The sequence below is a fragment of the Poromitra crassiceps genome (assembly GCF_964638095.1).
Source record: "Poromitra crassiceps genome assembly, chromosome: 1".
Classification (NCBI taxonomy): Eukaryota; Metazoa; Chordata; class Actinopteri; order Beryciformes; family Melamphaidae; genus Poromitra; species Poromitra crassiceps.
In genome coordinates this window covers 27827769-27841788 of record NC_139623.1, presented here as the reverse complement: position 1 = coordinate 27841788, position 14020 = coordinate 27827769, and the positions used below count along the sequence as shown (strand labels likewise).

The 14020-nt window shown below is 42.3% G+C and overlaps 1 protein-coding gene across 1 annotated transcript in view; it reads right to left on the bottom strand.

Moving 5' to 3' along the window:
- Positions 1-8026: 8026 nt before the first annotated feature.
- LOC310788365 (moesin-like) overlaps positions 8027-14020 on the bottom strand; it is a 42496-nt gene continuing 36502 nt past the window's right edge. Inside the window, exons 12-13 of the mRNA XM_083649931.1 lie at positions 13170-13400; positions 8027-12729 (exon numbers count right to left, since the gene is read on the bottom strand). Of these exons, the coding sequence (XP_083506057.1) occupies positions 12565-12729; positions 13170-13400 (396 nt within the window). The 3' untranslated portion in view covers positions 8027-12564. The remainder of the gene's footprint in view (positions 12730-13169; positions 13401-14020) is intronic.

Below are 14020 nucleotides of genomic sequence, written 5' to 3'. Positions count from 1 at the left end.
AGAAACATTTTTAAAACATGTTAAATACTCGACAGCAGTACATTGACACCGCTTCAATGTGATCAAATACCTGTATACTGTGTATAACAGAAGTATACAATCTGCATTATAACACTTCTTTCTATTGGTATTGATACTGAGTTTTGACCTCGACTTGTTAGAAGATCTTTTTTTGTTACCTGAGTGTGTGGATCTGTTGATTCAAGCAGACATGTCCCATGCAGCGTAGTGCTCCTCTTCAGCAAGAGTTCACAATGATGATACTGTGCGTCTGACAAAGCGCTTGACCACCGAGCTTCAACATGGCAAAGAGGAAGTCAGAATAAGGAAGATAACTGCAAAGCTTGCTCTCAGGAAACATGTGGAAATAAAGTGTCAACATGTCAGTTGTGAAATGCTGCCGAAACCCTTAGTGGCTCACAGTTTGGAGATAATGGTTTGCTGCGAGATAGTCGTTTTATTTGCTCGTTTTGTCAGTCATGTGTTCTTATTATTGCGTTCATGGGATATCTATGGATATGTGCAGTGCACATGGTAAATGATGCTAAAAGAGACTATAAAGAAGTAGGCATCTCAAGTGAGGAACTGTGCATTACAATTTCTTATCATTCACAATCTCTAGTATAGATGGCAGTTTGAGTTAAGGTCAAAACAGGTCAACTGTAGGTATAGGAAATATTTAATAAAACAGGTTATGGTAAATTGGCTGCCATTAGCTAGCTGCCTCTTCCTGCTTCAAGGACAAAGTTTGGGTGTTTTGTCTTCACTTCAGCAGCGGGTTAAGGAGGGGCAAGGCAGTGGGGCAAAGAAAAGCATGAATTAATGATATTACCACCAACCCCTCACAAAACCATCTGTTCCAAAAAACATTCCCTGGTATATTATGGCATCAATTCCTTAAGACATGGAGCACCAAACAGTGACCCCTTAATTCCTGCACTCCTCACCATCCAGTAGACTAAAACTTACTATATATCTTACTATTTGTCATTTCCCAAGCGTTCTTATAGCAGCAAGCACTAATGTATGCACAACTTCCTCATATCATACATATCAGTCACTGCCCTTCCCTCTGCAGCTGCAGCCAGACTGGCCTCAACACACATGCGAGTGGGGACTGAATGTGGATTTGTAAAGTCATCCTGTATGTCTAGTCCAGTGGTTCCCAAAGTGGGGGTCGAGCCCCCGGGGGGTTGCGGGACACCACTGGATGGGTCGCGAGATGATTTCCAGAATGTGTGAAATTGGCCTAAAGAATTTGTGAACTACAAAAGGTGTGAAATACAATTAAAAAACAATTAAAAATAGCACATTTTAACCATTATTGTTACGTTTTGTTTGTTTTGCTTACAAAATTCTCATGTGCGCACAAACATTTTATGCTTCAACCACCTCTGGGGATAGTGGGGGTCGCGAACCTCTGGCACCATTATTTTGGGGGTCGGGGGCTGAAAAGCTTGGGAACCCTTGGTCTAGTCTGCTGCATGTAATAGTTGTGCCTGACTGCCTGTCATGTGGGTCAGTAGGCTAGTCTGCTATCAGTGTGTCTATGCAACAAATGCTATCAAGACAAATTCTGGTATTGCACTTTGTGATTTGGTTGTTTCTGAGTTAATTGTCTATTAAATTGTTCAACTCAGGGTCATTCCACTTCCGTAAGTTCCCTGACGATTTTTCTGTTGGTCTGGTGGGGAGCTTCATCTGAGAACCATCTTCAACCCAACGTCAGTGAGTGGATTTGGAACCGAGAAGAAGAAGCAAGAAGCCATCAGGGTGTGGAGGTGGAGATGGTGTCATCTGACAAGAGCCAGGGGGAAATTACTCTTTTACAGTAAACAACGTTTCAAAGGCTTTTTGAGTTCACTCCCAGATTATCCAGGATATCCATACACACAACTGGCATAGTTTGTGGGTGGCTCTCTCTGAGTATAGGAATCATCAGTGCTGTCAGTTATCAATATTCTCAAACAGTTGTTACTATTGTAATGGACCTGTAGGGCAATTTGGTGTAGGAGAGGTAAAAAGCAAGGAGTGAGTAGAGATATTTCAGCCAGATGTATTCTGTTTGAAACACTGAAGCATACAACTTTTGCAGTGAGCCTAATTGTCTCTATTGCATGGCAATTACTTTACCATCTCTGTTCTGTTTTTCTCACCTTTGTACTTCTGTGGTGAGGTTTGCTGCAACAAATGTGTTCGCAGCTTCTCTGTCTGACTGTGACAGTTCAGAGTGTGAAGCAGGCAGTGTTTCAGCACCTTTTTCAGACCATAGGGGAAGTTGGAGAAAAAAAAACGCCCTTTGGTTGAGAAACAGATGGTTGATTGTAGTTCACCAAGAATTAACTGAATTTCCTATTGCAAAGATTGGTGGAAATACTTAGGCCACAGTGACATGTGAAATCAGTCATATCTATCAGCTCCAGATACATCATGTGCAAATAGAAAAGGCAAGTGCTGTCCACACACTGCAGAATTGTAACAATTTTTCTCTCTAATCATCCTTAAGCGGCAGCCGCTTCTATAACTGACTTTGTGTGTCGGTCCTTCCGTTATGGCACGGACTGTCCACAAGCCCCACAATGTCCTGTGGGCCCCAGCCCCACAATGTCCTGTGGGCCCCTGCCCCACAAACGTCTGAATAGAGACGCAAAGTGACCGCCTACTTCCTGCTTCAGCACTGTACCAGAGATTTTCATCCACCAATTATTTTCCCATACACATTTCGTAAAATGTGTATAAAAATAGTTTTACTGGTTCAAACCAAACGGTACAGATATATTACATTACATTACGTCATTTGGCAGACGCTTTTATCCAAAGCGACTTACAATAACACATTTTTTGTCAGCAATAGAGCAATCAACTATGGAGCACAGTCTATGACAACTACAACTTCTGAAGGAACAGTGGTACAAGTTTAGGTTAGTGGTACAAGGTTGGTTAGTTTTTTTTTTTTTTTAAGAAAGAGAGAGAGCGAAGTTAGATCAAGAAGGGCCCAGATGGAGCCTGAAAAGGTGTGTCTTTAGTCTTTTCCGAAAGATCGGAAAATTAGAAACAGGAACCAAACGGTTCAGCTAACGCTATAACCGGGAGAGACCATAGAACAATTTAACTTGGACCAAAACGTAAAAAGAAAATGCGGATTTAAAGAAAATATTTTTTTGATGTTTCTTTTAGGTTTTGGTCCAAGTTAAATTGTTCTATGGTCTCTCCCGGTTATAGCGTTAGCTGAACCGTTTGGTTCAACGAAGTAAAAGTATTTTATAAGCGTTTTACGAAATGTCTATGGGAAAATAAATGGCGGATGAAAATCTGTGGTACAGTGCTGAAGCAGGAAGTGACGTTCCACTTTGCCTCTCTATGTGTGTGTAGTCTCTTAAAACAGACTGTATCATCTACATCCGGCGAATGCAGCTATATACAGTCTGTACGTTACACCCCCAGAACATGCACAAGGAAGTTGGGAAAAAAAACTTCAGACTGGAAGGAAGTTCTACGGAATCCGACCAATCACGACACGCGAATGCGGCATATTGGATTCTGATTGGACTAATGAGCGGAAGACCCGCCTTTCTGCCGGCATATTGGATTCTGATTGGACTAATGAGCGGAAGACCCGCCTTTCTGCTTCCCATTCCGGTTGGTGCATGATTCTCCCCCACGAAGTACAGACGGTATGGCGGAAGCATTTGAAAATTGCGGAAGCCAACTCGTCTGTTCTAAGAGACTAATGTGTGTGTGTCTGTACTGTGGGCCCCAGCACCACAATGTCCTGTGGGCCCCAGCCATTACGTCATTTGGCAGACGCTTTTATCCAAAGCGACTTACAATAACACATTTTTGTCAGGAATAGAGCAATCAACTATGCAACAGTCTATGACAGCCCCACAACCGTCTGTATGTGTGTATGTATGTCTGTCCTGTGGGCCGCAGCACCACAATGTCTGTGGGCCCCAGCAGCACCACAATGTCTGTGGGCCCCAGCAGCACCACAACCGTGTGTATGTGTGTATGTATGTCTGTCCTGTGGGCCCCAGCACCACAATGTCTGTATGTATGTCTGTCCTGTGGGTATGACTGATGTCATATAAAAACTGCTCGACTTGCTCCCAGTTGATTAATTTTTAACGTTTCGGTCAACAAGGACCTTCTTTGCTTTTGTCCTGCACCTGCATTTTGAGTGTATGTGCGCGCTCTACTTTTTATATTACTGATGTCATGCCACAGCCCCAATCATCGATTGGTAGCCAGAGAAATGTCAACTGGTGGCCAGTGGTGACTGATGATGTCATATTAAAAACAAGCAATCCATCAACTGAGCATGCAAACGCCCCCGACGGATGATGTCATACTCACTGATGTCATGCCCCACAATCATCGAGTGATGTGACTGATGATGTCATGTCCCATTGATGCTGCCCCACTGATGATGTCATAGACACTATCAGTGATGTCATAGACATTGTGACATCATCAGTGATGTCACTTAAGCAATTGTGATGTCATCAGTGATGACATCATCTGTGCGGGCTCGCATACGCAGCTCGGCCGCTGCGTGACCTTGCCCGCAGCTCTGGGGCTGCATGGCCTCACCTGCGCTATTGGCATGTGCAGTGCACAATTGCTCAACTTCGCATCACTGTCACTGATGACATCACTCACTGACGATGTCACAATTGCTCGAGTGACCATCACTGGTCACATCATGGGAGCGCTCAAGTGACATCACTCAGCGCACAATCGCGCAACTTCGCATCACTGATGACGTCAGTCACAATTGCCCAACTTTGCATCACTGATGACATCAGTGAGTGATCAGTAGTGAGGGACTCGATGTCACTCGAGTTCTTAAGTAGAAGTGCTGTCTGCACACTGCTGATATGGTTTTAAATTGCAATCAAGCAGATCAGTCAGTCATTGGGTCTATTATAATTTATATCTGATTGAGTTCTGAGTCTGAATCTGGAATTTGGGGAATTCATCAAAATGTACAGTATGCATGAGCAACAAACAATGTCTACCATCTCAGTCAGATAAATAGGTCAAAACCAACCCAAGACAGACTTCAATGCCGCAAATCACTCATAGGAACACCAAATACCTCAAGCATACATCAGGGCATTTTTATTTTGGAACATGGGTCCAAAATACATGCCACCGATTTAGATTTCAAAGCACATGCTTTGAGGCATGCTTTTCTATGTAGTGAATGATATTGTTTTAATTTTAACATTGTATTATAGTTCCCAGAAATTGTTTTGGCCAGACTAAAATACTATTGAATATTGTTGCTTACCGTAGCGCTCTGAGCAGCATTTGTTCCTCCAAATCATTGAACCTTGCTCACTACAGATTAACTGAAATTCTGCTTCTTTTTTTTATGAAATCCGAACATTCAAAACAACCCAGACACAATTTACCAAAATATTAATTTATCTAAATAAATTAAATGTAATCCCTTTCAAATTGTTCACACAGAATGCATTTCTCTACAGACTTAGGGTGAAATGCCACCTAGTGGCTAATTTTTGTAAGACGGCAAATAGAAGTGCAACAGCAGGCATTATGGGAACTCCTATTCAAACGTGATCATACAGTATATATATAATAATAATAATAATACATTTTATTTCGAGGCGCCTTTCATGACACCCAAGGTCGCCTTACAGTGCATAAAAACAGTTTCAAGTAATAAAACATATACAACATATACATAGAACATATACATATAGTTTCAAGTAGTAAAAATATATACAAATTAAGCAGGGAGTTAGAGGGAGTAGGCCAGTTTGAACAGGTGGGTTTTGAGGTGGGATTTGAATGTTGTGATGGTGTCGGACTGTCGGATGTGTGGGGGTAGGGAATTCCAGAGCTTGGGGGCAGTGCAGCTGAAGGCCCTTGCACCCATGGTAGTGAGGCGGTGTGGAGGGACAGTGAGGAGACCAGCAGTGGAGGAGCGCAGGGAACGGGAGGGGGTGTAGTCGTGCAGGAGGTCAGAGAGGTAGATGGGTGCTTGGTGGTTGAGAGCTTTATAAGTGAGCAGGAGGATTTTGTAATTAATTCTGTATGGAACAGGGAGCCAGTGGAGTTGGATGAGAATGGGGGTGATGTGATCAGAGGCTTTAGTGCGGGTAATGATCCGGGCGGCAGAGTTCTGTATGAGCTGGAGTCGGTTGAGGAGTTTGGTGGGGAGGCCGGAGAGAACAGAGTTACAGTAATCAATCCTGGATGTGACAAATGCATGGATCAAAACTTCTGTGCTGGATTGGGAGAGGGATGGGCGGAGTCTAGAGATGTTGCGAATGTGAAAGAAGGCGGTCCGGGTGATATTTTTTATGTGGGGGGCGAAAGAAAGGGTATTGTCCAGGGTGACACCGAGGCTTTTGACTTGTGCAGAAAAGGGAACAGGGAAACCATCAATGGTGATGTGGGGGGTGGGGGGGATTTGGGATTTGGTGAGTGTGTTTTTGGAGCCGATGAGCAGGGCCTCAGTTTTATTGCCATTAAGTTTTAAGAAATTCCTGCTCATCCAGCTGTTGATGTCATGGAGGCAGGCAGTGAGGGAGGTGGGGGGGAGGGTGGAGGTGGGTTTAGTGGAGATGTAGAGCTGTGTATCGTCGGCGTAACAGTGGAATTGAACACCATGGTGACGGAGGATTGTGCCCAGGGGAAGGAGGTAAGTGATGAATAGTACTGGGCCCAACACTGACCCCTGGGGGACACCCAGTGAGACAGCAGAACACCCAGACCTGTGATTCCCAAGTTGTACAAACTGATGTCTGTCTGTGAGGTATGAAGAAAACCATGAGAGTGCAGTGCCGGTGATCCCAATGTCAGCTAGTCGTTGCAGGAGTAGTGGGTGGGAGATGGTGTCGAAGGCGGCGGTGAGATCAAGAAGGATGAGTATGGTGAGTAATCCAGAGTCAGCTGCACGGAGGAGGTCATTCGTGATTTTGACAAGGGCTGTTTCGGTGCTATGTTTAGCGCGGAAACCGGACTGAAAGGGTTCATGGAGGTGGTTTGAGTCAAGGTGGGACTGTAGTTGTGCGGCAACCACCCTCTCAAGTGTTTTGGATATGAAGGGAAGGTTGGAGATGGGGCGGTGGTGGTTCATGTCAGATGGGTCGAGACCGGGTTTTTTGAGGGTGGGTGTGATTGCGGCCATTTTGAGCTGGGGGGGGACGGTACCAGAGGTGAGGGAGGAGTTGATTATTTTTGTGATTATGGGGGAGATGGAAGACAGACAGGCTTTGACAAGGGCAGTGGGGAGGGGGTCAAGCTGACAGGTGGTGGATTTGGCTTTTCGGATGAGATCGGAGACGGAGTGTTCTGTGACTGAAGTGAAGTTGGAGAGGGGATGGATGAGTGGCTTGGCCAGGGTAGCCATCCAGGGTGGATCACTGGCGGGAGTGTTAGATGAGGCCAGCTGTTGGTGGATGGTGTTGATTTTAGAGTTGAAGAATTGCAGAAAGGCAGTGCAGTGATCAGAGGTGATGTTAGCCATGTATAGCCACTTTCAGGTCAGGGTCGCTTCCCCTGAGCCTGACCCGGATATGTGAAGTGTACCCTTTCAGACATGAGGCATGTTGCTTTCATACATGTGGAGCACCTCCGGGTGTAAAGTAGAGAGGGGGCGGGGGGAATTGGGGCATGACGACTGACCACACAGCTGCACTTCATGCATGGAAGACAGCAGTCTAGGCTACAGCCTTAATGAAGTGTAACAAGTTGACAATTCAGCCTGATATCAGGCTATGTGTCCTTAGCAATAGAGACAAATTTGTCTGGTTTTGTTCACAACACTATGGTTAATATAGTGGTAGTGTGAATACATTAGTAACAAACAGACTCAGTTTGCACCTCCTATCATTATTCCATGCATGACATCAGCATTAGACTGTTTTAAGGGTGTTAACCTTTTCTCAAGTTGAATCAAATGTAATGATCCTCATGAGAGACACATAACACAAACAGTAAACAGGGTTCAAAAATAAAAAAAAATAAAATGAATTGAATCACAACAGGATGCAGATTACTACTTTTATTCATTGTTGAATGGAAGACTTGAAGCAGAAAGGTCAAACCGGACAAGGCACTCTGCCTGTTACTGTACGATTTAAAATAGGAATCATGTTTTTTGTTTTTTTACTCTGGTGGATTACAGAAATTTAAACATAATTTAATAACAAACAAACATTGTCATTTTTTCTTTTACACAGGACTTAATTGAAAATGCTAATTTACACTGAATTCTCCAAAACTGGCGTCGGAGCCATAAAGGTTATCAAAGTCTGGTATAAAAAAGGCACTCCAAAGTAGCAACAACTGTGCATGTTTATATTTCATGGCAGATACTGTAAGCAGAAATGGGCAAAAATAATAATAATCAGAATGCATCTTGGTACAAATGGCAAACACTGCTTCATAGAGTTATCAAAATAAACAACAAAATATATAGGAAGAAATGTACATTACCTAAATACATTTACTTTGTACTTTGCAAAATATTGTAACTACACCTTTGAAAGTCAGATTTCTAAACATCCACAAACAAGAAATACCCCTCCTGCTGGTTTATGTCAAAATAAAACCTGGAACAATGTTGGGTTGAACAATAGCATGAGGAAGTAATGTAAACTGGCAAGTGTGTTATTATTGTTGCCTCATTATGTGCCTTTTGAAGGGATGCACAGCTCAGCTCAGAGGTTTGGATTGAAGGTTTTGAATGAATTAACATTCCTTTGACTGTTGATCCATTGATTGTGTGTACAGATAGTAACTGATATGCCTTCTATGATAGGACTATGACACCTTGCACCATCTGCCCCTCCAGGGTGATTGACGGCATTTCAATCATGAGAGACCAGTGGGTAAGATTTAACAAGCAAGCTTTATTCAGCAAATGGCATGGCAACTAATTTGGCGTATGACTCCATGATAAAATGACGCTCCTCTTGTGGTGAGAGAGGAGGGCAATTGGTCCTATCAGAGGCCATGTGATGAGGTCCTTTGAGTGTCATCAGCCTACTATCACAACAGTGAGGTCAAGTGTAGCTCTGAAAGGGCACATACACTATTTTTAAAATACTGTTCTTTCCAAACAAAAGCTCTTTGAGAAAAATATTTTTTATATCTTTAAAATAAAAATAAAAAAGATCTTCAGTGGTGTCTTTTGACAAAGTCCACAAGTTTGAGACACCTGAAGAATCCAAATTACAAAATACACAAAAGTAATTAAATATCAAATACATGTGCTGCTCATCTAATACAGTAAGTCTATTTTGACTATTTTTTGTAAAGGTAAACTGTCTGCACATGTTTAATGTACAGTAATAAGCATCTAATTTTGTGCAAGAAATACTATCACGATTTTCTGAAAAAGATGATTTCTTTTGTGGAGACAAACATCCTTGAACAGTAAAGATCAGAATACAACTTTCACATTTACAGTTCACTTGGTTCACCTTCGTAAGACTAACTTCACCTAAAATGTGACCAGCTAGTACACTTTCATTCCTTGTCCTGTGTTGGATTGCTGTAAAGGATCTCCACTCTGTGGGCTACAGTACATCAATGCTACATAATGTTGTACTCGATTACACAGTATATTATCAATCAACATTCCTCATGTATGATCCAAAATAAAAAGGAAGAAACTAGATTAAAATTGAAGGGAATCATCCACCTCAAAATGCCTATGACATTCAACTGAATCAGTATTTGTGAATATACATAACAGTAGCATGGCCAGGACATTTGAATGTTGGTTTAGACTCCACCCCCCCCCTCAACCCTCATCCTCAAATCAAACATGACTTCCCCCACACAGCAGGATCACCATGGTAACCATGTGGTTAATTCAACTTCTCATGTAGCTGAATGATTTGGAGATAGCCTGATTTAAAAAGGGCTATTTCAAATGTAAAAACAGATATCTATTTTGCACCTTTATCTTTATCTCTACACAAGTTGGATCGAACTGACTAAAAACTCTTTAGTCATCAATACCAAGCTATTGACCAAATTTACTTTCTTTATGAAACCTATATCTTCTATACTTGGATGCTCGCGTAATAACTTTTCTTACCCAAACATATTGCAAAATATTCATGCATTTGGACAAAATAGTCCTGAAGCCCCACAGCAATCCAATCTCTCAACCAATGAGAGAGCCAATCAGATGTCATCTGGACACGCCACTGAAAGTTTCAGCAAATCTCTTCATAAATTCTATTTCTGATAACCGGGACTTCTATCTGTGATTCTGTCAACTGACACTTCCTGGAGCGCCTCCACTGACAACTGGAAGCTGTCATGATGTTTAGTAGGCGTTCAAGCCCTGAAGCGGCTGAAACCCTATTGTTTTTGTGCCGGTTTATTATTATTTAAGTTTGAATTTAAACTGTTACAATGCCAATGAGACACCATCCATTAACAGGCTCATGATGTTTTCAACAAAGTGAAGAATTAACAATACAGTAGCTTAAAAAAAAATGCCACATTTATGTAAAATCATTAAATATAAGATCTCAAAATAAATAGCTTTTCCCAAACTATTGTTCAATTGAGTGTGCCAGTAGATTCACACATAGCGTTACAGCAACAAGATGTTTTAAAGCTGAAACTTAAACTCAAAATGTCTCCAGAGGTTCAAAATGTCTTAGTACCACTTTGCTTTGTATGTTTCTTTATGTCACTGATGTCTTTATGTCTGTCTATATGAGAAGTGTCCACCTTGTGCTCTGTTTTGTCTCCTTTTATGGTGCTGACAAAATGATTTCCCCCTGTGGGAACAATGAAGTAATATTCCTCACGCGCACGCACGCGCACACACAGACACACAGACACACAGACACACACACACACACACACACACACACACACACACACACACACACACACACACACACACACACACACACACATTCCTTATATTACTAGTTTACTACTCCCTTTACTAATGCCCTTAACCCTAGCAGATGTGACACAGGAGACCCAGAAATTACCACAGCTCTCAGTAGAGAAGCAGTAGTTTAAGGCCAGTTACTGTAATATCTGCCATTGATGTTCCCTCCAATTTCCTCTCATTGTACAATAATTTATGGTATTTAATCTATTTCTTTCGGGGACTGAATGTCATGTGGGTATTAGGCAGTGCAAAATGTGTGTGTGTGTGTGTGTGTGTGGGGGTAGCCAATGTACAGTATACAGTGTAATATACGGTGCGTACTTGTATGGTGCATTTTTCCAGTAAATCTAAATTATGCATTACCTGCAAAGTAATATTAGCTATGTAATGCTGGGAAAATAATGTCTGAATTACCAAATACCAAAACTACTATTAAAATGTAGGAATGAAGTCTTTGTGTTATAGTTGCATGCACATATATTGCACATGTATATATTTTCATTGCAGTAGACAACAGCCATTTAGAATGAAGACTTATTTCCAGGTAAGTTGCCAAATGTTTGCATTTGATCACAACTTCCAATTGACTTGGATAACAAAGTTGCAACAGTTGCTTGAGAAGAAAAATTTAATATTGGCAAGATGTAGCCAACAATGTATTTTTATTTGAAATCACTCTCATGAGAGGGGGCTTGTGTTTGTTTGTTTGTTGTGTTTACACTCTACACCTTTGTTATGCTGTCAAGTTGATTTGGTTTACAAAAACTTCCTCGCTAAAATGTTGTTCAGGATATTCGTATTCAAATTTGAAAGGGAATTAATTTGCAGTAACAGCAACATTTGGACTGAGAAAGAGTGAAGCATTGTAGTTGCAGACTGATATGTAGATGTTTAGACATGCAAAAACAGACAAAAAAGATTTTCTAAATTAAATTGATCTTTAATATCTCCTTGTGAGTCGGGTAAAATACCGTATATGATTGGTGACATGTGAAAGATTTTGAATACAGTCAAAATGAAAAGAAAAGTGAAATTGTCTCATTTTGCAATGATATTGCAAGAAAGATTGCTCCATGAATGCTCCACACAGACACTCCAGAGTCATATTACATATTAGCTTATGTAGATTACAATGCATTGGGCTGGAATAAAAGATATGGCATCATGGCACAATTATTATTTTCTCTGAAAAATCAACCTTGGCGTGAAAGCTGCCACGGTTGGATATGTACAGCAGAAACATTGCTAAAGGCACATTTTTTAAATTGAAATTGGATTGGTCCAGGAGCCTTTTATTTGAAAAAAATCTCTGCGAAGTCATGTTACATAAATGTGACATAAACGTGATGAAGTCCTAAATACTTCTTTCATGTGTCATGAGCCTGCTAATAATACGCTACGTAAAGTACTACTAAAATATGTCCCTTTTCAACCAGTGACTCACCTAAATTCAGAATTAGGAATGATTACATGATATGGAATTTTCCAGATCCATACTCGCACATTGTGCTGTGCTTCTGTAGCCATTTCATGTTGCGGATCTGATTTGTTTGGGTACAAAGCACATAGCTCGTGTGAGGCAGGACTGCAGTCTACAGTAGGCGGAATGATCTGGGTGTGAGGACTTTTGCATGGGTGAGCGGACACATCACACATCACATACATTCAAACTCATCTATGCGCTGTTTGGTGTTGCCTGACCGGATCTGCCTAAGGGTCTTGTACTTGTCTCGTCCGGCTTTCACGTTCTCCGCGTGGATCATGTCGTTGGCCGTTTTCTTGGTCTCGTCTCGAGCATTGGCCAACTCTGAGCTTAAAGCCTGGCAAGACAGCGAACAAAAGCATTAATACAAAACCCATACCAATAAACAGGCACTCCAGGAAACGCTGATCAGACTCATTCTCCTTATTTATAGATATGCCAAATGTACAAAATATTAGGGGCATGAGTATATATTTAATAAGGGAAATCAATAAGGGATAATGGCTTTTACTTGGATTGTTTATCTTGCATGATAATTAAGCTGCCATGGAACTGATATCTACATACTGCTGCTTGAAAGTAATAATAAAGTGGTAATTGGGAATGGACCTTATTTGTTTTGCATTCATTTTGAAAATTAACTTCCTATCTATCAATCCAATATTTGATTGACTGATCCATTAATTTTTGTAATCAGCCTAAAGTAATGTCAAATTCCTACTCCTTCAATCAAGTAAACGCTTCTTGCATCATATCCTGATATGAAGAAGGACTCACGAGTAGATGTTTCTGCACGCGCTCGTTCTTCTCGGCCTCGGTCATGCGCTCCTCCTCGCTGCGGTCCATGTAGGAGCCGGCGGCTGACAGCTCAGCGCTGGCCTCGGCGCTGCTCTCGTCGTTCTCATCGTCCTCGTTCTCGGCGTTCATCGGCTCCTGAATGTGAGCCGCCATCACCTTGCTTTTCAGCTGGTCTTTGGTCTTCTCCAGGTCCTCCTGCACCATGACAGCCTGACGGAGCACACAGGGTTAATGAGCTGATGTTGTGTTGTGACTTCAGTCAAGGACTTAAAAGGGCAGACATGAAACTAACAAAGCACAAAGCTAAAGTAGCATGGGGCATCCAGGTAGTGCAGCAGTAGATTCCCTGCCTACCAACATGTGGGGCGCAGGTTCGCGCCCCCCGTGTTACCTCCGGCTTGGTCGGGCGTCCATACAGGCACAATTGGCTGTGTCTGTGGGTGGGAAGCCGGATTAGGGGTATGCATCCTGGTCGCTGCACTAGCACCTCCTCTGGTCGGTCGGGGCGCCTGTTCAGAGTGGAGGGGAACTGGTGGGAATAGTGTGATCCTCCCACGTACTACGTCCTGCCGGTGAAGCGGCTGGCGACTGCATTTGTATCGGGGGAAGCAGGTGCTAGTCTATGGCTCTCCTCAGATTGGCAGGGGTGGAGCAGCGCCCGGCAGAAAAGGAGGAATTGGCCAAGTACAATGGGGGGGTGGGGGGGGGGGGGTGCGGAAGTTAGCACTACAAGATATCCCACTATTCTTACAAAACAGATTTGAACTCTTTTTGCTATTAACCAAGCGCTATTAACAAAATAGTTAATGCTATAGAAGCATTGAATAGAA